This window comes from Phascolarctos cinereus, unplaced genomic scaffold (assembly GCF_003287225.1).
Source record: "Phascolarctos cinereus isolate Bilbo 61053 unplaced genomic scaffold, phaCin_HiC Scaffold_7;HRSCAF=346, whole genome shotgun sequence".
Taxonomy (NCBI): Eukaryota; Metazoa; Chordata; class Mammalia; order Diprotodontia; family Phascolarctidae; genus Phascolarctos; species Phascolarctos cinereus.
Genome location: NW_027556180.1, coordinates 166,040,799 through 166,066,129, shown reverse-complemented (window position 1 = coordinate 166,066,129; position 25,331 = coordinate 166,040,799). Strand labels below are relative to the sequence as shown.

The 25,331-nt window shown below is 36.0% G+C and overlaps 1 protein-coding gene across 2 annotated transcripts in view; it reads right to left on the bottom strand.

The window, feature by feature from the left end:
• Positions 1-25,331, bottom strand: part of LOC110196697 (uncharacterized) — a 289,810-nt gene that overhangs the window by 88,932 nt on the left and 175,547 nt on the right. For both annotated transcript variants that reach the window (XM_020970061.2, XM_020970060.1), the window contains exons 9-20: positions 24,706-24,741; positions 24,554-24,616; positions 22,330-22,365; positions 19,427-19,468; positions 18,643-18,741; positions 16,732-16,767; positions 15,484-15,534; positions 14,141-14,185; positions 6,512-6,565; positions 5,005-5,071; positions 898-1,008; positions 11-160 (exon numbers count right to left, since the gene is read on the bottom strand). In XM_020970061.2, the coding sequence (XP_020825720.1) occupies positions 11-160; positions 898-1,008; positions 5,005-5,071; positions 6,512-6,565; positions 14,141-14,185; positions 15,484-15,534; positions 16,732-16,767; positions 18,643-18,741; positions 19,427-19,468; positions 22,330-22,365; positions 24,554-24,616; positions 24,706-24,741 (790 nt within the window). The remainder of the gene's footprint in view (positions 1-10; positions 161-897; positions 1,009-5,004; positions 5,072-6,511; positions 6,566-14,140; positions 14,186-15,483; positions 15,535-16,731; positions 16,768-18,642; positions 18,742-19,426; positions 19,469-22,329; positions 22,366-24,553; positions 24,617-24,705; positions 24,742-25,331) is intronic.

Sequence of the window (25,331 nt, the reverse complement as noted above, 5' to 3'; positions counted from 1 at the left end):
CTCCACTCACCATCTGGTCCTGGTGGCCCAGCAGGCCCAGGTGGTCCTCGAAGTCCTGGTTTTCCATCTGTACCTGGAGGGCCTGGGTATAGAGCTGGAAAACCTGGGTCACCTATGAAACCTTTGGCTCCCATTTCACCTGGAAGGCCTCTTTGTTCATCTGAATTCCATCAAACACAAACAGAAAACATCAGGTCTTTAAAGCTGCTTCTGAACATTAATAGTTATCTTTAGAATTATGCTCCTAGTGAGGCAGGGTGGTGCACACTGTGATCCTTTCTACTGGGAGAGACTGACCCTGGTAGACTTGAGTTTGAATCTAAAGTAGGACCAAAGTTGCATTAAGTCTGGCACTAACTTGGTGAGTTATTGGGAACAGAGGGCCACGGGGCTGCCTAGGGAGGGGCACACTGGTCCAGGTCAGAAGAGTGGAGTGGGTTAAAGCTTGGGATTGGGCCTGTGAGTAGCTACTGTATTTTCAGTCTGGGTGAAACACAGACCTACTTTCAGAAAAAAAATTCTGTTCCATAGAAGGCTATGAGTTACTAATTCCAAATGAGGTCTATATTCCACACTAGCAAGTTTTATTATTTATTCACTCACTAATTTATGGCATCAATATAGAGCCAGGATTCAAACAAAAGTTTTCTGTCTCCAAATCTGATTGTTTTTTTCATTAGACCATACTATCACAATGGACTAGTGTTAAGTCTATAAGTTTCTATGCCTTGAAATTCTATCAACAACTTTATAAAAAAATCCAAAACAAACAAAAGTAAAACAAGTGTCCTGTGAATTCTTAGTTCTTATTTGAAAATGTATTAAAATAGCTATATGCAATCCTTTTAAGCTGGATTTTTAGAGTGTTAATTTTTCATTAATATGAATGTCTGTTACCTCCATCTCCTTCTGTTCTGCCCTGGGGACCTGGCAGGCCGGGGTCTCCTTGTTGACCTGGACTTCCATCAGGGCCACGAGCCCCTGCATCTCCTGGATCACCTCTTATTCCTAAAACATCCCATAGAACAAGAGTAAGATTGCTATTCTAGTTATTAGGTACATGTCATAATGATACAAATCATATCATAGAAATCCTTCCATTTTTGCTAATTGTTGAGAAATAGACAACTGGAAATTGCAGGGATCCCCATCAACTGGGGAAAGGCTGAACAAGTTGTGGTGTATGGTTGTGATGGAATACTATTGTGCTATAAGAAATGATGAGATCATTGATCTTAGAAAGGCATGGAAAGACTATCACAAAATGATAACGAGCAAAGTGAGCAGAACCAAGAGAATACCACATACAGTAATAGCAATATTGTTTTAAGAATGACTTTGAGTGACTAAGTCATTTTGACTATTATAAATACCCAAATTAAAAATAAAGGACATATGAAGAAAGATGCTATCTACATCCAGAGAAAGAACTGATAAATGGATGTATAGAATAATTTTACATACACACACATGTACATATATATGTATATGTACATGTGTGTGTGTATATATGTATATATATACATATATATATTTGCATCTAATGGTAGCCATCTCGGGGGGGGAGGGTGCAGGGAATGAAGAAAAAAAGGAAAAAAGAAATTTACTAGCCAACTGCTGCATATTTGGAGGGAGTAGCAAGTTGTACATGGTAGATTTGGAGTTTCATTGTGCAATTATCTTTTTATTGTACTATGTTATGGAAATGCTTGTTTTGTTCTGTGAATTGGACATAAAACACATTTTAAAAAATAATAAAAAAGAACACATTCTAAAGTGTTTTTAACTACTTACTTTAAGTTGCCAGAACTATTTTAGTAGCAAGTAATGCTTTTGAATAACACAAGTCCCAAATAGGGATAAAATCCTACATAGTTCATTCATACAGTGTACAGTGGATTTTGTATGAATGTTAATATGCATATGTATGTATATTATATATGCACATTTCTATGAATGTGTGTGTGCATTTATTTATTTTTTCCCATATGAGTTTTGCCAGCCAGTGATCAATTTTTTTCTTTTTTTTTCAGTAACTTGTGAAACTATGTACTACAGCATTCTGGGAATACTTTTTGATATTTTAGTTCACCAATAGATTCATCCAATTACCATGTGGAAGAGATTAAACTTGTTCTGTGTGGCCCTGGAAAGTAGATCTAGGAGCAATTGATCAAAGTCACAGGGAAGCCTATTTCAGCAAAACAAAACCTCCTCACAATTAGAGTTGCCTGAAAATGAAATGTTCAGTTTGATGGGTAGTGAGTTACCTCTCCCGGAAGGGTTTTAAGCAATGGCAAAATGTCAAGGATGTTACAGATTGAGTGTCTGGTATGGATAGGGTTGAAAAAGTTTAATTCTGAAGTCCCTTCCAATGTTCAAACTCTATGTTTATATGAATTCTGCCTAATAAAGACACATTTTGAGGCTACTGAGGCTCATTCTTCAATTTCTGTCAGGCCTCAAGAAGAGCTAACTTAAATTAACATTATGCTTTATTGATGATATAGGACTACCATCTAGTGGTCAAAAGTAGAATCACAGGCTTCCTACCCTGTTGGAATTTTTATTTTATTTTATTTTATTTTATTTATTTTAATTTATTTTATTTTATTTTAACAGCCCCATTGGAAGACCTGGCAGGGATTTTAGAAATCATCTAATTCAACTTTCTTTCTTTACAAGTGAAAAAACTGAAGCCCAGATAATTTAAATGACTTATCCAAGGTCACAAGGTGGTAAATATTAGAGTCAGAATTAAAAGACCTGGATGCTGTTTTTATTATACAATCCTACCTTTCTGAAAACACTCATCTTGATAAAGATTCAAGAAATGTATTGTGGCAAAAGCAGGTATTGTTCACATTTTGTTCTTAAAAAATTAAGAATAATGGAATGTTTTAGGAAAATATAAATAGGTCACTAATAAACATTAAAAAATAAATCCATTCCAAAAGCCCACAAGATTAAATATGACAACTAAGATCTAAGAAACTTTTTTTAAAACCAAAAAAAGTAATGCTGAAATAATTTAATTTCCTTTTCATGATATAAGCTTAGTACATCAAGGGAGTAAGGTATGCTTAGTGTATTTTTATTTCCATAACACATTTGATAATATTTTCCATGATAGCCTCTGGCAGAGGTGAAATACAAGTTGAATTACAGCCAAAGATCACTGATTAATGAATGGTTCAGTGTCAGTTTCCTAATCTGTAGAATGAGACCTGATTATCTCTAAGGTCCCAATGAGTTCTAAATCTATACCAATTAATGCCAACACTCCTATAGTGGAGTACTGTAAGGTTCTGTTCGAAGCTGCATTATATATTTAAATCAATGATTTGCCAAAATATAAAGAAAGAGTACTTATGAAATCAGCATAAAAGAAGGAAAGTTAATCCTATAGATTACACCATCCAGATTCAAAATTATTTTAGTGGGGCAGCTAGGTGGCTCAGTGGATAGAGCACTGGCCCTAGAGTCAGGAGGACCTGAGTTCAAATCTGGCCTCAGACGCTTGACACTAACTGTGTGACCCTGGGCAAGTCACTTACCTCCATTGCCTGGACCCCCCAAAAAAAGTTTTAGTAGCAGAAATTCAAGGATGAAACTAACAAGATGAAATTTAAAACAAAAGACATAAACTATCTTTAGGTTCAAAAGACCAATTGTACAAGAACAAGATAGGGGAATCATTGAATCAAAGAATCATTGATTTAGAGCTTATAAGGGGGTTAAGAGATTTGTCCATAATCACACAGACAACATTTAAGTGACTTGCCCAGAATCACATCACTAGCAAGTATCCGAGGCCAGATTTGAACTCACAAAGATGAGTCTTCCTGACTCCAGATGTAGCACTCTAACCACTGAACCACCCAGCTGCCCAAATTTGGAATAGCTATGAGATATCTAATTCAAGATATCCTGTGCAGTGGATAGAGCACCTGCCCTGGATTTAGGAGGACCTGAGTTCAAATCTGGCCTCAGACACATAACACTTACTAGCTGTGTGACCCTGGACTACTCACTTAATTCCACTGCCCAAACAAAAACAAAAACAAAAACAAGATATCCCAAAGGCAGTTGGATGGTATGGGATTATATTTCAGGAAAGCTATATAGAGGATGTCTTGAGTGACCAACTAAGAGGCTGCTGTAATAATTTAGGTCAGAAGTGATTACGATCTGAATGAGAGCAAAGGTTGTGTGAGTAAAGAGAAGGGGACAGATGGAAGAGATGTTATGGAAGCAGAATCAATGAGACTAAATAACTAATTGGATATGAGAGTGAGAGAGAGAGAATGTTGACTCCAAAGTTGTAAACCTGAGTAACTAGAATCAACAACAGCTGACGAAGTTTGGAAACGAGATGAGTTCTATTTTTTTTTTTTGTATGGAGAATGATACCTACAACATATCCAAGTGGAGATGTCCATCAGGCAGTTATTAATATGAGACCATAATTCAGATATATTGAGAATATAGAAGAGTATGGGGGGTATGGAAAGGAAAGAGAAAGCCTAGGAAAGCCCCACATTTAGTGAGGAAGAGAATGATTCTAATCCAGGCAAAGACTGGGGAGTCATTAGACAGGTAGGAAGGGAAGCAAGAGACAGCCACATCACAGAGGTCATGGGAGAAGAGTGTATTCAAGAGGAAGCAGATCAGTATCAAACTGCAGAGAGGTCAAGGAGAATGAAGACAAAGAAAGCTAATTGGATTTAGCAATTAAGAGATAATTGGTAACATTAGAGAAAGTAGTTTCAGTTAAGAAGTGGGGCTGGAAGCCAGATTACAGGGGGATTTAAAGAGTCAATTCTTTTTATCACTTTGTGAAGATATGGAAAGTGAACATATCATTTTCCTAAGGTAATAAAATGCTAAACAATCAGTCCCTAGTATATTTAGGAAAATGCTTAACAAGTCTTTCTTTTTCCCATGCTCAATCCTCCTACCCCATTTTATAAGGAACAAATTTAGCAGAGATGACATACATACCTTTTATTAGAGAGGGGTGGGGTGAATATGAAGGAGGCCCAGGAGGACCTCGGTCACCTATGTCTCCCTAAAGATGGAAAAAGAGAGAATTGTTTATTTAGAGAAAAACTTTTTGAAGTATTTGAAACACACTTTCAAAAAACAAAGCTGAACTTAGATGTTATTTAAATAAGGCAAGATTTCTTCTTGCTGTCATTCTTATGATATCAATAGGTGGGCATGGCATGATACTCACTGTTATGTGTCTAAGCGAGTAATTCCATAGTATCTAAATTATTTTCAAGATTCAGTCTCAGGTCAACAATGTTTATTTCCCACATCTTTTCTAATTTTATTTCTCTGCCGGTTCTTTCTCTTTGGTACTTGGATCCTTGAAATTAGTGTAAATAGATTTGAGTTTCTCCTAGCCATCATTTTTTGGCCAAGACCTACATAAGTTTTTTGGACCATGCCCCACTGATTATTCCAGTTGTTGCCCGATTCTTTATCATTTTATACTTCCAGATGTGGTATGTGCTCCATAGTAGACAAATAAAAGTATAAAAGGTACCAGTAAAGGGATACTTCTTTTATTATACTCCTAACTCAAGGTTTTGGGTTCCTCTGTCAGCAATACCCAAGTAGGAACAAACTTTCTTTCATCACAGTTCTCAATGCTAATTCTTAGCTTTGGTTCTCAAAGCTACCTTTCTTCCTCATTCTTTTTAAGATCAGGAGACAATTTCTTGGTGTAAACCACTTCTTTCCTCAATCTCCATCCCTAACACCAAGCAAGCTAGTAAGAGCAGTGGAAGAAATTTTCCTATCTAAGGGTTTTCAGAAAAGAAATGGGGATCAGGTTATAATCACTGTTCATAGCCCCTCTTGAGACCACCAGCATGGGTGGTATGTTTCCTCTGCACATACATTTTCTCAATGTCTGGGCTGACTGCTGTTTTATTCATCTAATCAAAGATGAATTCTCAGATTTACGATACTAAGTCAAGGAGGCAACTGATAGCTATATTTTAACCACAGGGATAAGGGATAGAAACTGAATCTATGATTTAATCAATATAGGGACAGATAAGGAAACTCTGTCTACCAGTGCAGGCTGGTACCATTTCTGCAACTTAGGGCCTTAGAGAGTTTCCTAGAGCAGTGGTGTCAAACTCAGTTAAAAAGGGGGAGGGAGAGGGTGTGTGCCATATATGGACTTATTTTCAAAATATGTTATCCATATCTTACTATATTTTTATTTATTTTGTTTAATATTTCCCAATTACCTTTTATTCTAATTGCTGGCTGCATGTGCAACCAGCTGGCTTAGAGTACTGAGAAGTTAAATGATTTGTCCAGAGTCACAAAGTGTCAGAGTTGTAATCCAAACAAAATCTTTTGGGCGTCAAGGCTCCCTCATGAAGCAATAAAGCTTCTCAAATTTTAATCAAACATAAGAAAAATGAATTAAAATAACTTGATGAAAGATGAACATAATTTCTTGATACTTGTGATAAAGATATATTACCGGTGGTCCTTTATAGCCGTCACTTCCTGGAAATCCATCAGCTCCTCTTAATCCCTAAGGGAGAAGAAACCCCCCCCAATACCATCAATCATGAATAATCAACTATTCATTTAGGGATTTTTCCTTGAATATTTTTCAAATTTTTATGGCAATGTGTTTATATGGATTTCTAATTCCCTAGGGGCAGTTATTCACTACTGTTTTTGAAATACTTAAGTTTTTCCTTACAGATGGGTATGTGTAAAAATGTGAAGTTTTTTTTCAGTCTGGGAATTTAATTTGTCTTGCCAAAGGCAGATATAGCAGAACTCTAAACAAACAAAACTCCATGGATCAATGAAACAAGCTATACATTATTTGGCTTCAGATTAACCATTAAGAAAAAAAGTAAGACATCTATTTGCCAAGGGATATATGCTTTAAATTATATGAGCACTCAGTTTCAACCTGTTGAAACTTGAAGTTTCAACAATTAGTTTAGTATTGGGCTTTTAAAAGTTTTGGTTTTGGTTTTCATTCTCTTTGACGCTAGATGGAGCTTAACATTTAAAAGAGAAGCAGAATTTTCCAAGTTTTCCTGTTCTATGTTACTTTTCAAGCACACCTAGCATCTGATGAAGAGATAAAATTAGAATTTGTTATAGCCTGTACCTGTACAGAAAAAGTGAAGTGGAAATCTGGAAATGATTCATTCATTTAACCTGGACAATATAGTCAATAGGATCACATAGACCAAAATATCAACCTAATTAAATCAGCATCAGGTTTAAAAAAAAATCAGTGTTATTTAGGGCATTTTGATATATGTGTATCATAAATATAGTCAGTTAGATGTCTATTGTTCTTTAATGAAATCACATGGATAATACAAATCTAGGTAATTTAAAGTCTTCTTTAATTCTATGATTTTTGACTTGGAAACATTTTGATTCATTTCTTTTTTTTTCCTCTTTGTGAGGACAGAACATTTTACCTTGTCTTTCCAGCTATCACACCAAAAGCATAGCTCTAATGAGGATTAGATTTCTGGTCATGATCACTTAATTGGAAGTTTATGTTTAGATCAAATAAATAGAAATGCACCAAATCTCCATGTTATGTTGTACCATGTAGACATAGCCAAAGTTACTCGGCTTAGTCATGTCGTGATAACAAATTCACCACTTCCTCCACCACCACCACTATCATCATACAAATGCATCAAGCTGTCAAGCAATCACAGTGTTCCATGATATGGACATCAAAAGGGAATGTACCAAAGAAGTTGTCCTTCTTTCTGGGAAGAAAGTGAATCTACTATAGTGTATTTGAGCAGAGTGAGTGAGCATCAAGCTGTTTTACATAATCGAACATTGTGAATAACAAAGAAAGGGACTAAAAAAAAATTAAAAGATCACATTAAGGACTCCTCTTTGGCATTGGGACTCACAGTAGCAACAATATTTTTCAAATTTTTCAGTAATTTAAAAATTATATAGAGGATCCATCTTGTAACAACTATTACAGTTTTGGCACTCTTCTGTGAGTAGTCCCAACCACAGTTAAACCAATGAGAACTGATGGGAAGAGGGACAATGTGACAGCACCAGGATGGCACTGGAGAATGATCTGAAGAAATAGTTCTGTGAAGAGGAACTTTTGTTTAAAATCCCATTGAGATAAACTCAAGTTTATTTGTTCAATCAATTTATATTTAAATATGTATGGAAAATCAAAGTAAGCCCTTCCACCTATGAACTTAGATTCTTTGTGAATAATGGGAGAAGTGCTGTAGAACTTCACAAGAACAAATCTTGTCCTAGTTTTTAAGAAGGAAAGAGGATGGCGTCTGCAAGTTATACAGATTCAAGTTTGACATCCATTCCTGGCAAAATACTAGGGAGTATTTATAAAAGGTAATTCTTGTGTAATGATCACTAAAAGCCAGTGTGGCTTCATTAAGAAGAGGTTATGCCACACGAACTTTTGTTCCTTTTCTGACAGGGTAGCTGGACTGCATATCAAGGCAATGTTGTAGACATAGGATACTTAGATTTCAGCAAAGTAGTTGACTAAGCTTCTTGTCATCACATAAACAAGAGGATGGAATATGAGCTGACTGATGATATAGATATGGTGAATTTGGAACTGGTGGAATGATCAGAGCCAGTCAATAGACATTAATGGCTCCTTGTCAGCTTAGATGAAAAGTACCTAGTGAAAACCCCCAGAAACCTATCCTATACTATTCAACATTTTTATCAATGACTTGAATAAAAGGCACAAATGACATACTTGTCAAATTTGTAGGCTGAAGAGATAGTTACCATGATGGATAGTTTTAATGTGAAACCCAAACTGAAACCATCAGCCTTCACCTCAGAATATTCATGAATAGCTTCAAAATTCTTTTCTTGAATCTTGTAACAGTGCATATGAAACTCATTTGGCTCAATAACCATGTCTAAATGTGACATCAGTTGAACTTCATGCTGGGGGCTTAGCCTAATCATGCTTATGAGAAGGATACATGAAGGAATGGCTATTAGAACCTTACTTGTGAGCTCAACACTCTCAAAGGACATTAAGCTCTCAAATGAAGATTTGTAACAGAACGACTGCAGTTAAATATCAATCAAAACATTTCCACAGCCCTTGCTTATTTTGAAGTAAAAAACCAATTTCAGCTAAGAAACATGTTGCTATTCTAGAAACAGAAAAGATAATAATATTTAATGATTTTTTATTTGCATATTAATGTCACAATTACTCCTGTGCCATTGGGTTTTTTTTCCCTTGAATTTCTTTTGGTATTTTTTCCCCTTTTGACCAGTCTTCTCCCATGGCTTAGGAATGTTGTTCCTTTTCAAAAGTATTTCCTTTTTTTTAAAAAAATTAATTAATTAATTTTTAGTTTTCAACATTCACTTCCATAAGATTTTGAGTTCTAAAATTTCTCCCCTTCCCTTTTTTCCCACCTCCCCAAGACAGTATGCAATGTGATATTGGCTCTACATATACATTCATATTAAACATTTTCACATCAGTCATGTGGTAAAGAAGAATTAGAACCAACAGGAGGAACCATGAGAAAGAGGAAACAAACAAACAAAACAAAACAAAAAACAAATACACACACACACAGAGATCAAATAGTTTACTTCGATTTGCATTCAGACTCCATGGTTCTTTTTCTGTATGTGGATAGGATTTTCCATCATGATTCGGAAGTATTTTCTCAAATGGCTGGAGAACTCATGAATGGGTTGATATCACCATGAGCACTCTAAGTATGACTGAACATTTTAGAAGCCTTGTTGACTTGAGTATGCTCAAAGATAAAACACTAAATTCTGGATTTTTCTCTGCATTTTAGAACACTTGCCACAAGAACTCAGCACCATTTTGGGACTGATGGTCCTGTATCCAATCCTGTCGCCTTGCCTGGGCACAAATGCCAACTCTACCACTTAATCAATGGAAAAGAATATGTTTTTTCATTGTTTCTTTAATGTGAAACCTTTCAAATACTTGGTAGCTTTTTAGACAGGCATGTTCTTGACAGCTTGGGAAGAAAATGGGTTTTCTTGAAGTAGACCCAGAGACTTGAACTCATGACTCACATGACTTTTGGAAGTTTTCTGGATCAAGTTCTCATAAGTGCCTTGCCAGTTTAAATGATTATCTGGGATAGATTAGAGGAAAAGGAAGAAGTGGGGCTTCTAGGAAACCTGATCAGTAATATTTAATTTTAAAAGAATAGAGTGCTGAATTCGAAGAAAGTTTAATCATATACCTTTGGAAAGGGTACTGCTTGCAGAACTTCCATAAACTCATAGGAAGAGAGTGATATGTATATCTATTCCTGGGAGTAAATTTTCTTTTCTTTTATGCCTTCTAAATGTATTTTTTAAATTGCTGTTTACAATAGATCTCCTGAAGCTGAAACTGGTTTCTAGTCACATTTTATAATATTAAACGTCTGAACACAGCTAAAGAGACAGCAGGAGGTAACACCACTTGGCAAGACAAAAAGCACATCGTAGAAGTGGTTGTCACATATCATAATGTTATCTAGCAAAATGATAGAGTCATTTGTATGGGCCCCAGCTATTTCCTATTCTCCTTTTTCCCCACTCCCTTATCAAGTAAACCTTGTCCTCTTAGCAACTGCAAGAGTCCCACTTGGCAGAAAGTATCTATTGTTTCCCAAGCTGTTCCAACTGTGGAGAGCTACATTAAATTAGCCAGAAATGAACATCTGGGCCAGGCTCCACGAAATTCCAAAAGAAACAATGATACCATGTGGTTGCAGCATCTGCCCGATACAAATGGCAAATTCACCCAATAGGGATTTGTGGCATTAGGCCGTATTTCTCATGAAGTCACAATCAACGTTTTTTTTTTTTTTTAAGGACCATGAAGCTCAGATGAGGAAGCACAAGACTAAATGAGCAAAAGATGGTCTGATTTTCAAGAGAGGGTGAATTCCTTTGGATGTAGGCCAATAAAGTTAACTTTGATTCATGGGAAAATTCTTTAACATATTAAAGGGGATGGTTTACAATCATCAGAAAGGGAAACTGATCACTAAGAGCCAGCACAGATTCAGCATGGCTTATGATAAACTAATCACATTTCTTTTTAGACAAGGTTACTAGAATTAGGTTACTGGGTCAAAGGAATGGAATAGGCAGGCCCTTTATGTTCAAATTTTAGTAAGTCATGCTATCCTTTAGAGAGGTGTGAGCTAGATGAAAGTATAGTTGGGTGGATTAGGAAATTGTTGAGTGACCAGAAATAAAGAGTAGTGATTAATGTGTTGATGCCAACCTGGAGGAGCGTCTTTATTCGAGTGTTCCTGGGGAACTACTCTTAGCTATGTTCTGTTCAACATTTTCATAAGGTCCTTGGATAAAGGCATAGATGACATGCTTATTAAACTGGAAAAATAAATCTGGAAGGATGACAGAGTGGAGTTTCTGTTAGATCAGAGATTAAACTTAGTAGCTTAAAGAATTAACTTCATAAACATAGGGTGCAGAAAATATGGCCAGAAAGCAGCTTATGTGAAAAAGATCTGGAGACTTATACACTCAGTAAGTTGACATTATGACATGGAAGCCAAAAAGATAATATCATCTACGGCTGCATTAACAGAGGCATGATGTTCAGAATGACAGTCTGTCCCTGGCCAGAATTTAACGGGAATATTCTGTTCAGTTTTGGGTACCATCTTTTTGAAAGGCAATTGACCAGCTTGTCAGAGGACTGTGACCAAGATGGTGACAGGACTGGAGAATATAGAATACCATGATCAATTGAAGGAAGTGGGGATATTTAGCCTGGGGAAGAGAATGCTCTGGGGACGTGATAGATATTTCAAGTATTTAAACACTTGGGTAGAAGATGGATGAAACTTGTCCTGCTTGGCCCCAGAGGAAAGGACTCAGAATAATGTGTGGAAATTGCAGATAGACAAATTTTGGCTCGATGAAAGAGGGAAAAAATCCTTATACTATAGTTGTCTAAAAGTGGAATAGACTGCCCATGGGGATAGTGGATTTGCTGACACTAAAGGTCTTCAAGCAAAGTCTGGATGACCACTTTTCGGAAATTTTAGTTCAGTCATAGGTGGGAATAGATAGCTTCTGGAGTCCTTTTCAACTCTGAAATCCTGTAATTCTGGGACCTTCTCTGTTTTAAAGCATTGACTGGGAGATGAACACCAACTTTTGTCTCCATCTATATGTTATTGTTACTATCTGGGATATGTAAGTTCCTCTTATTTTCAGAATACTATCAATCATTAGGTATTGTGGATCTTTGAAGCAGTGTCAATGCCTCAGCACAGGTTTGGAGAATGCATATAGGAACCAGTAATAGGGAAGCAAGGGACATTATAGCATGCTATCAGCTTATGGCAAAAACCAGTGGTTTAAGTCAGAAGACATAAGAGTTAATAAAATCAACATGCAAGCTATAGGTCATAAACTATGGTATGGTTTCAGATCCCATTAGAAGCAGGTGAAGAATAAGCCTGGAAGAATAACCCAAAAAATGCCAGTTGTATTAGCCTTATTAATTACAGGATAGAAATAAGGATCCTGACATGAGGATAGTTTTTGATGTACTACTAACTTTAGTTATCTGCTAGTGGCTTATTGACATGGCTCATAATGTAAATGTCTTGGAAGCCAATGCCCAGAATGGTCTCCAGGAAGGGACTCATGATTCCTTCCTAGCTCTGCTTGCAAAGAGCTCAGGGGGCACTGAAGTGAGACTATGCCTCATGTCAAAGTTTCTTTGCACTTGGTAGCACACTCCTTGATTTGGCTATATATTTGTATCCTATGAAAGGTTCTTCTAGTAAGAGGGTAGGGTAGGGAGAAGGGATGGGAGAAGACTACATTACTAAATTAGGTTAATGAGATTACATGTGGATTTCAGTTCTCTGTGTTTATGCTCCCTTCCGTTAGCATGGAGAATTGAGAATGTAATGTAAAGACTCTGCAATGCCTTTATGTCTGATTAGCACACTTGATTAGAGTATCATCCTAATGAGATCATGGATTCAATTTCATATGTGGCAGAATTATTACTGCTGTGCTCTGTGGTCATGGACTCAATTATTAGTCCCTATCCAGCTGTTTTTTTTTTATAAGTTCACAGTTAATCCAACTGGGATCACACAAATGTGTATGGAGACATTAGTAGTAGTAGTAGTAGTTCTAATAGTGACTTTTTTTACACTGAAGTAATTTCCAGATATATTCCCTTTATTGCTACTACCACTCATGTGACTAGGCCCATGAAAGGCTGAGTTACTGAAACATTCTTTGCACACTGAATCAATTTTTTTTATGCTGGCTTATATGTGAATTGAAAATAAAATAAATTATAAGTAAACTTTCCCTGGTACTATATATTATTAAAAAAAAGACTCTACATGAGGTCTAGATACATCATGCTTTTTACATATAATGCTTTCCTTCAGAGAATGGCCAAAAATCTGGCCAAAAATGAGACATGAAAAAATAAAAGCAAACATTAAAATGAGTGTTATGAATGTATGAGGTAAATATAAAGAAAAAGCATGGTACATTTTATTTTGGTGATATTATGGTACATAGTATTAAAAATCAGATTTGGCCTGGAAGAAATTTCATTAATCCAAACTCCCCTTAGAAATTACCAGCATCTAGTACTTCATTGGACCAAGGAATTTACATATTAAAGAACAGTTTGATAATGAATGAGTGAGGTAGAAGAAAATGAGAAGCCTGGCTTATTTATAGAGTAACCTGGGTTATCCACCTAGGGCTAAAAAATGTAGAGCCTTGAACATGACCTCAGGAAGTTAGGAAAAAGAAGAAGCAAGGGGATAACAACAGAAGGACTTAAATGGCTGGGTTCACGGAAGTGAACAAATGGAGGATGACTTGATCTTGGTCATTCTGAAAGGGACTGAAGAGAAAGGAGCACCAACATTATTAAACATTTAAATAGTGTTTTAAATGTTTCTCGTTAATGAAAGTTTGACATAACTTTCGTTATTTGTGTTTGTGTGTGTGTGTTGTTGTTGTTGTTGTTTGGTAATCCAAAACGTCTCACTTACAGAAAAGATTCATTTTGGTGTCCCACACTTACTTTGTCTCCTGGTTCTCCTTTTGCACCACTGAGACCTGGCAAACCCTGAATTGACAAAAGAACAGTATCAGTAATGGTCTCAAGTGAGCCTCTAGGGAAGCAACATCTTTACATCAGTGAGGCACTATTATAGGACACTCTTTCCCTTCTCTGTCAAAATGCATTTAAACTTTTAAGTGACTTTTAACCTTAAAAAACATCAAAACATGATGTGTTCAGCATAAACTTAGTCCTGCACAGTGAGAAATAAACAGTAATGAACTACTAGATGTGAGACACACCACAGATGTTTGTGGACTTTCACTTTGGTGAAGATATCCCAGTTACATCTAGAGGGACAGATGAAACTTATTTTCACATCCTGTATATCTTAATATAAGACTAGTGGATGTATCTTGGGAATTATTTTATTTCTACAGAAGAGGGCATGTGCCAAAAAAATCTTTAGCTTTACTGAGTGAAAAGTTTTTTGTTAGTTTTATAGTTAATATCTTGGTTTGCCTTTTCATTCATTTCTTCCAAAGACTTATATTTCATTCTTTTGTTCCAGTCTCCTCCACTTGGGAGAAAACCCAGCACAAACAGCAGTATATACCCATAGGGCATAATTGCAATTGTTCCAGTCTATATGAAAACAGAGGTCTGGGAGTCAATGGTTTATGGGAAATATTCTGCAGCAGTTCTTTATATCAGAACATAATATTCACATTCAAATTAGTACAAACATGTAGTCACAAAGTAAATACATGGTATTGTTCTGAAAGCTAAGAATATTCTTCAGCATGACATATTTTCCTGAGAAATAAACCCTGTAACTTCCATAGGAAAAAAATAATTATTTAGGTCCCTTTTCCCTTTCGTGTGAATTATCCCACAGCAAGCCGCCATATGCATTCAATTAAAAGAGAAGGGTCCTAAGACTACCTGAAAAACTTCTGGATCAAATTTCTGTAGAATTCCCAAAGAAGGGCAAAGAACTATTGAGGTCAGCTCTCCCACATTCGGGGGGTGGGTAGAAGTTTAGGTGCATGGGATTATGTGGTACAAAGAGAAGGGAGGGAAATTAATGATAGAAATATATAGATTCCAAAAATGAAAGACTCCTTTCATTCTTCAAGAATTTTGGTTACTTCAGGAACAAATTTTCACATAATCTACTCTCTCCCTACTTACACGGAGTTTAAGCCAATGTAAAGAGACCCCATAGCCTCAAAAATGTCTTTGAATTCCTGTTTTTTAGTTGCAAAGCTAGAAAATCACTGGAAACACTTCTGCCTTTTATTCCCATAGATCGCCAAATTTAGATTTTAAATATACACATATTTATAAAATGAGTGACTTACCCGGGGTCCTGGAAAGCCCACTATTCCTTCTTCACCTTTTTCTGACAGTCCCTAGGGGAACAAGTATAGGTATGAATTAGTATACGATCTAGCATTTGGTGTTTATTCTAATTGGTAGTATGACTGACCTTTCACTTTTCCAGAAAATGCAGCCTTCTATTTTTTTGAACTGTGTTACCAATATAACTTTCATAATAACTTTCAGATAGCCTCTCCAAGTCGAACTTCTAATTCTATCTGCATGTTTTTTTTTTAAATAATGCCCCAGAAACTTCTTCACCTGGATGTTCACTCCATCCCTGGACTCCATCCTGGACCTCACATGTTGGAAATACTCTTCATCTCAGCAATCTCTTGCTCTGGTTAGTTCAACCCAGAACCTTCATTTTAAGGAGGAACCTCAGGCCGGCAATGTCTTCATTCCACTCCAGCCTTTACTCCTGAACCTAGCAGATTTTCTCTTACGATGCCTATACACTGGGTACTTTTATCTCCTACCACTACTGCCTTTTCAGCTCTCTTTTATGTGTTGGATTTTTCCATTAGAATGTAAATTTCTCGAGGGCAGATAATTTTTCTGGTTGTATTTGTATTTCCAGTGCATAGTAGTACCTAGGAAATAACATGAGCTTCATAAATGCTTGTTGATCTGACTAACTTTACTATAATTTAGTGATGACAATAACACAATGATGATATGATTTATAAGATAAGATGAGAAGTTATCTTGAAACATCACATGTGAAAGAAATATCACATCTTTCCTTTCACAGGAAAGACTTTCCAGTAGAACATAAGCTCTTTGAAGGCAGATTTTATAAGCCCAGTGCCTAGAATAGACCTCGGCACAAGGTACATACTTAATAAATACAGACTAAATTAAATCATTAAAAGCCATCATGGAGTTAAAGGAACGTTGCCTTAGGACTTGCTGATCTATTGCAACTCCAAATGTAAGAAATGGAGCCCCTTCACCTGTACATGCTGTGAAGCATCTGGTGATGCTTCGCAAATGATGGAAATGTTGATTAGCTAATATTTAATATGCAGATCCATATCTGAAATTCTTTTCAAATCTGTTACTTTAAAAAATTGAAAAAAGGGAAAAGATGGATGAGAAACAAAGTGACATAATCAGTTTGTGATCACAGCTTCTAGATATTCTAATATTCAAACTAAGAAAAACCCAAATAACACAGTATTTTTCAATGGCAGGTCATGCTTAAGGATGTTTTACAGCTGACTTACTTTCCAGCCTGGCTCTCCCTGGTCTCCTTTTTCACCCTTGTAAAAAACATGAAAAGTAAAAGTAATGAATAAGCCAACAACAAAAGTATCTCAAAATATATCAGACTTTATTGTATGAAATGAAATGGACTCAAGAAAATGATTATTTTGGGTAGATTATTGTTAGCTCTAATAGTAACAAAAACTGAAAAAGAGTTTAAAATTAATGTTAAAAAGTTGATTTTTAAGAGTTATGAACATGATTTACAAGCTTTACGATTTTATGCGTTCATGTTAGTAAAATTAAAAATAATTTTGTTTGGGTATCATAATATATCTAGATATATCCAAACTTATAAAATTTGATGAACTACATAAAGAATATCTGTGGCAAAATTTTAACACTAGTCACGTTATCCTCTGCTGGGTCTATATTTGAATCACTGTTGTAGCCATGCATACTCAAGAGAAATTAACTAATTTTAGCATTAGCTTAAATAAAAGAAAATTTTGAAGGTTAATTTTTGCAAAGACATAAAGAATTTATTACTGCACTGAATATAAGTATTTTGAAATTAGCTTCTGTTTGAAATGATCCTTTTCCCTGTTCTCCAATAGTGGGGATGACTGAAATTTGAGGTTTATTATTCTCTTGGATGAGGAATAGATTTAATCTAAATAATGGTGTCATAATAATGCTAATAATAATGGATATTTACATAGTATTTTAAAGATTTTTCAAAGCTCTTTATATATAATATCTAAGTGATGCTTACAAAAATTCTGTGAGGCACTATATTATTCCCACTTTACAGATGTGGAAACTTGGGCTCACAGAGGTTAAATGATGTGCAGAGACATTTAATGACTTTTTTCCCCAGGGTCATACATTGCTAGCAAATATCTGAGGTAGTATTTGAACTCAGCTCTTCCTGTCTCAAGATTAGCACTTTATCATTATAGAATGATGCAAATGTTGAATACTACTCTTACAGTTGTTGGTGGGTTCTTTTAACTAAAAATTCAACACTTAATTATTTTTTCCTAGCAGCTTTATTGAAGTCAATTGAATTTGACCAGCAATGACTTCTCAGACAGAAAGAAATGTTTTGATTTAATGGTAATTAAAAGTTTCATAAATGATAATTTGTTAACTCTCACATCTTCTCTGTGCAGTTAGTTTTAAGAATGATCAACTTATGACCAAGAGTTAAATGATTATCTCCAAAATTTACAAGACATTTCTCAACACAGCAAGAATAAAAATGTATGTCAATTCTAAGTATGATAATTTGACCAAACATGAATCTGAATACATTTCTTTAATGAAAATATTTGTTCTTTTAATATACAACTGTATGCCTTGTAAAAAGGCTTGACTTGGAAGATACTTATTTTATTTCAGATTCCAAAAAATGTCTTATTAGAATATAAATTGTTATTAAGAACTTTAGAGATAGGGTGAAATAAATTTCACTGGCCCTCAGAGAAAAAATATTGCTCCATTGACAACACTGAGAAAACAGAATTCCATTTTCCATCATAATAAAAGTTACACTTGTTCAATTCTTATAAACTAAGCTTAGAATCTATGCTGCATTCACTTTCCTGTGCCTCAATGAGAATTCTAGGTACACAGGAAATAATTCTTTCGGTTTTGGAATGTCATATTGCCTTGAACTTAACAAAATTTCTATATTATACTAGAGTGGCAGACATGTTTGATGTCATCACAATAATTGAGTGGTATGATATCTATTTGGTCCCTTCTTAAAAGCACCTAATGTCTCTGTAAAGGAAAGAACATTTTCTCTTTTGTTGTCAAAATTCTTCTGTTGAACACTATGTGTCCCTTCTCAAGCCCACAAAAGATTACAATTTCAAAGTTTCTTATTTCAAATCATTTACTGAATTTCAATGCAGCACCTTTACCTTATATTGATCCATTTGTTCCAGCACATTTTCAGTAATGATAACAGAAACTTCACCCTCTGATGGAATTCCAGTGGGTCCGGGCCGCCCAATATCACCCTATTAGGCAATGATAAAGAACAATTTAGCAGTGGAAGCTACAGTTTTTAAAGAAGGGATCTTTGTTTGTAAAGAATGGGATTGTTTCTCATGAACTTTAGGGATGACTTGTATATTTGAGTTGAGTTACTGATTATAAATTTATGGGAACTGTCCTGATATACTCTGTTTTAGAGATAATACACTGTTTTCTTGCCTCAAGATCTAACTATAGAGACATGTATTCCTTTAATTGCTAATGTTTTCCTGAAGGTGAAATTCTGCTCTTTTCTTTCTTTTTATCTTTTTTTGGTTACCTCTCACAATGTGCCTCACAATCTTCTATAAATTCTGCAAAGTAAGGATATGATCTTGCTTTAGAGGTTTTATGGTCATTGATTAAGCTCAAATATCAATGTTATGGATGAATCATACCCTGATCAAGCTCTTCATTCAGTCTCTTTTTTTTAATCAATATCACCTGGAGTGAACCAAAAATGTGGGCCTCTGCATTGTCACAGTAAAGAACCAGATTCCTCATTTTAGGCAAAATGACTCAAATGCACATTGTCATGTAATAAAGGTAATTAGTCAGTCATGAAAAAAAAGTTTTCTAAATGATAAACATAAATAATTTACTTCCATGCTTTCTACTCTACTTTACTTCCATTTACTTCAATGCTTTAATTTGTCATGGCTTCTTTACCTTTTCACCCTTTTCGCCATAAAAGCCAAGGCCTCTGTTGCCCTAAAAAGAGAAATCATTTTTAGTAGGTAGGTAACATTGAACAAAGGTACGCTTTCATAATGAGGTTAAAAGGAATGTTCACCAAAGCTCTAGCTCTCTGAAACATTATTGGAGGGAAAACTGAGGTTACAGAATATTTTTAATTTACGTCAATAAAACCAACAGCCAGAAGAGGGTTTCTAACTCTTTCCACAAATACTCATCAGTGTTTGAGCCCAAATGATTACACACAACTTATTCAGGAACAAAGACCCACAACAAACCAAGCAGAAATAAACTATGTTCTAAATGGGGAGGACTGAAACTAGGCAGTGTAGAAAAATGGTATCATAACTAAATGTTCAACTACAAGGAAAACTTCCACCACTCAGGTCAGATGGGTATTTATCTTTGTATTGGCGATTTTTCAGAAAATTCTATAACTTTCTTTTGAAAGTTAGTGTGTAAAACAACTTTATGGCCAGAAAGTTCTCTATTCTCTCTAAATTGCTCTTCTCACACTGTAAACCTATTTCCTTTTATATATTCCTCCAAGAAGCTTGAGAACAGCTTGTATTAGTTACATGATGAGACTTCATATATCTGATGACCATTCATTACTTGTTCTCCTCTTAGCCGGTCTTCCCTTTTCCCAATATCTCATAGGACCTATGTTCTCATTCTTTCCCCTTTAAAGATATTTTTCCTCTTTCATATGCATGGGTTTTCCCCAACTTATTCATATTATTCTTCAATTATAGGACCCAAACTATATTACTTAGGTCATCTAATTCTAATTAGGTCACTCAATTCTAATACAAGGAGAAAATTCCATGAAGCCTCTTACCATGTTGCTATTCACTATATGGCTCATACATACCCACCCACCCACCCACACACACACAAACACACATACATATAATACATACATGTATATGTAATGGCATGTATGTATAAATGTTTATTCATGTATACGTACATTATGTATGTAGGTATATATGTATCCATATCTCATTTGCAAACTCCCAGAGGGGCAAAAAGAGAAAACCACAATTGTACGCAAAAAATGGAAAGGCCTCTCTTTTCCCCCTCTAATCCCTCTTTCTTTTTTCTTTTATTCCCTTCTGTTTTCCTAAATTAACATGTTTTCCACAAGATTCCCCTCCATCTGGTCTTTCTCTTTCCAATATACTACCCAGGCCCATGTGCTTTATAAAGATAAAAACAAATCCTTTTATTAATTTTTGCTTTCACTGGCTTTCCCACCTGGTTAGAAGCTTAGATCAAAGCAGAGAAATGAAACCAGCCTAGCTTGAAGCTGGATGAATTTCAGATCTTTGCATCATCTCTGTTTCCTTTCTCTCACCCACCCTCCCTCCCTCTTTCCCTGTCTTCTTGCTTCATCATCTGGCCCTAGGAACAACCAGGAAATGACAGTGTCAGGAGGTGAGGAGAGCTGTTTGCATTTGAAGAAGCAAAGGGAGATCTGAAGCTCTGGGGTTATGCTTGGGGGCTTGAAGGCTGCTTTCTTGGCCAAGGTTGTCCTGTCCTACATCCGCTGCTTTTGGCTCTGGTAATTTCCCATCCTGCCCAAGCCTGCTGCTCCATGGAGATAGGTCCAACAGCCATGGCTGGGGAGTTATAGCAAGCCCTTGTTCAATTCATTGAGGGCAGCATCAGCCATAAGCTGACCATATAAATAGGAAGTTCTATAGGGATAGCTTGGTATAGAGAATCAAGATTTGAAGAAAGTTTCTGTGTGGCAGATGCATGGATAAATACCATAGAGTCTTATATCTTTTGCTACTCCTGTGATGTCATTGGTCATTTTCAAACATGAAGGACAAACAACAGCAACTGTAGTACAATATTTCTGACTTCTCTAGAACCTTCGCTAACACATTCATTCATGGAGCACATTTTAGACTGTCTATTTAACTCCTCACAGGATCATAGATTTAAAGCAGGAAGGGACCTTACAGGACATCAGTACATGATTTGCCCAGTGTACTGGGCTAGTATACTGCTAGTGGGGGTTCAGCCAGGTCTTCCTAACTCCAAGTCCAATGCTCTATCCCCTACATCACACTTATGTTCAAGTCAGAGTATAACCATCTAAAGTTCTAGCCAAATCTCCCAGCCCGACATACCCTATGGACTTAATGATCATGGAATCATAGAGTGTTACAATTGTATGAGATTTCAGAGATCCAACCATCTCATTTTATACATGAGGATACTGAAGTGAGTTTTTTCCCTCTGTGATATCAACTAAATCAGTGACAAAAAGCCCTAGTCTATTATGGAACAACCATGGTAGAACCATGTTTGTGTTCAGAAAACAAGAATTTCTGTGGTCCTTCAGGGGAAAATTTCTGTTTGTTCAAGTTACCACTAACTTGTATGTATAAAGTATTTTTGTACCTCATACTGCTTTTAATAGTTGTGATACACATTTATAGCTTAACGTGAAGCTTTAAAAACTTACAAAACAAGCATTCTTCACAATTAATAAAAGTGTCAGCAGAATAGTTCTATGATAAAAAAATCATGAAAATAAATGAGAGGGAAGTAAGCAGTAATACAGTGCCTACTACGTGCCAGGCACTCCTAAATGCTTTATCTCATTTGATTCTTATAACAACCTGATGAAGTAAGTGGTGTTATTATCCTCATTTTACAATTGAGGAAGTGGGGGAGGCAGACAGAGGTTAAGTGACTTGCCCAGGATCACACAGCTAGTAAGTGTCTGAGGTCAGATTTCAACTCAGTTCTTTTTAACTCCATCTCCAGCATTCTGGTCCACATAGCCTCCAAATAAGGCTGTTTGAGAGAGAGGGAGAGGGAGAGATAGAGACAGACAGACAGACAGACAGACTTACTGCTTGTCCTTTTGGTCCTGGGGGTCCAGGAGGTCCCTACAGAAATCAAAAGATAATTTGTTAATTGGATTCTCTACAGAAAGGACCTTGACAAAATTTGTTGGCATATGATAGGAAAATAATTCACTACATATTCAAAATACAATTTAACATCCATAAAGGTTTACAACACATTTATTTATATATGGGCACTAGATTGTGTAGCAGTAATGAGTGGGGTCACCGAAGTGATGTGGATGTCCTTTCTATCTCTGAATAGCTGCTTTCAGTCCTACTCATTCGTTTATCTTTCTGAGTTCACTTAATGACTACATTTGGTTGTTCTGTCCTCAGCGTCTTATGGTAAACCACTCCAAAACAGGGACCAGATCCTTTAAAATCCTTTGTAATTCCTCACAACATCTAGTCTTCCTGACCATAATTCTGCGGGATTGACTATTCATCAGTCAGGGTACCAACAGTCATTTTGTACAGCATCTTGGATGTTGCAACAGCTATATTGTCTGAAAACAAGCATTTAAATACACCAGAATATAAAGAAGTGGAGAGGACAAATATGTTGGCTTTCTATATGGAAACTCAACACTTTGGTCAAAATTCCCAGAACTTCCTATTTTCGTTTGTTCATTTATTCATTCATTCATTCATTCATTCATTCATTCATTCATTCATTCACTCACTCACTTATTCACTTATTTATTCATTCATTTATTTATCTATTTATCTATCTATCTATTTTTCATGTATTTGTTTATCTGTTTATTTGCTTGTTTACTCATTGATTTATTCATTTGCTCATGTATTTATCTTTTCATTTATTTATTTGTTTGTTTGTTTGTTTATTAGGCAATTGGGGTTAAGTGACTTGCCCAGGGTCACACAGCTAGCAAGTGTCAAGTGATTGCTCTGAGGTCAGATTTGAACTCAGGTCCTACTGATTTCAGGGCTGGTGCTCTATCCATTGTGCCACCTAGCTGCCCCCAGAACTTCCTATTAAAATAGCTAAAAATTATGTATAAAAGCAATCATTTGAAATATGAAGCCTCAGTTTACTGTGACTCACCTATAAGTTATTCCTATATGAAACACAGGGATGCTAAATTTCACCTTCAGACCACAGCCTTGAGCTATCCTTTGTGTGTAGGTGAGTGTGTATATAACAAATTACGTGTCTGGAGGGTGAAGTATCTTAGGGCCACTGCCTGATATTCTTGGCTTAATTCCATTAGGAACAGCTACTTAATTTCACAGCTAGTAGTTGACCTATATATTAACAATGGGGCAACTGCTTAGGAACACAAAGTCTCATAGGACTGGAAAGAAATTCATGACACATTCTGTACCAGCCCTGTAACTCCCAAAAGGATAGAATTTAAATCTTCCCAGATATATGTGTTGAGAAACACCTTCAAGATTTCCAGACTAGCAGATGTTACAACTCATCTTCATATCTTGCTTCAGTATTTAACAATGCTTCACAATTTGGTTTGGTTTGACTCTCTTTAAGTCTAGTTTCTCTTCTCTGTCCCTCTGGAAGACCTGAGATTCAGAAAATGACCAGTCTCAAAACATTTAGGAGTAATTTCTAGCCAGTTTGATTCAAGTCAAGTGTATGGTCCTGGGGCTTAAGTGAAGCAGATTGCCTTCTGTACAGACACAAACAATCTCTTGTCCCTAATCCTCTCCCTTGCATGACTTTAGCACCTATCACATCTCAGCTACCATTACTGGCAGGATGGGGCACACTACTGGTCTCCCATGCTACCAAATGATATACAATCTCCTTTCTCCACAAAAGCCTCGAGCAGAACATGATACTAAATTGCTCACCCTTTATTGTCAGGTATCTAGGCTTGCTTAAACAAACGAACTTCCTTTGTCCAAAGATACTAGGATCATGCTTAAGGCAAAGTATGCAAGAGTTGAGTAGTGCTAGACAAGTATTGCTTTTCTCATATGTGTCAAAGTATCCACCTGTGACCAAAGCAAAATTTGTCTTCCCCACAGTGACCTGGTGACTTAAATTGAAACCCTACTCAAAATCTACTTTGATCAAAATGACATGCGGGAAAGGATTCTGGTTTGTTTATTTATTTATTTTTGGCCTTGCTGTTTTCTACAATGATAGGAGGTTTCATAATAAAATATGCACTGCTATATAGGTAGAGGGCTGTATAAATGGTAGCAAAAGAGAGAACTGAATTAGTGCATCAAGTTGACTTACTGGTCGTCCAGGCGCTCCAACAGGACCAATTTTTCCTGGACTGCCAGGATAACCTGGAGGACCCTATGTAAATATAACAAAAGAATATTATTTTGAAGACTGTCTTTAATAAAAATTAGCCAAAGTAAGACTTTTTAAAAAATGAAACTTACTGGTAAACCGATAAAACCAGGTTCGCCCGAATCGCCCTAATGAAAATAAAACATGTACAAATAAGATTCAGAGTATGATAATTTAAAAATATGATTCTGTATTGATGTTAACATTTAAAATTATGAGATGGAATATATTACAAATATATTGTAATTTAGGGTACCTTTTAACTCAGTCTTGCAATTAAGGACAACCATTCATTTATCAGTCCATATTTTTTTTGATACTAACTTGTTCTTTCCACAGAAGGCTTACAAGTAACTACAAGAAATAAAACCCACATTCTTTATTATTCTTCAGTCAGAGATTATTGCAATATCTGTTATGTTTAAAAGGCTGCAGCAAGGCTTCTAGATCTGCATGATTACCAAACGAATTGTTACACTTATTAATTGGACAGTGATCCCCCATAAGGACTGCCATTGTGAGCAAAGAATAAAGTGGTGATTCTTGGGCAAATACTTTAAGAATCATGGAAATAATTCTATGACCTAAAACAGAAAACATCCCCACCTGGATGTCCCTCCCCCCCACCTCATACTCAGTATATTCCAAATTGAACATCTGCTCTTCCCCTCAAAAATCTTTCCCTGCTCCTGGCTTCCTGGTTTCTCTTAATGACACT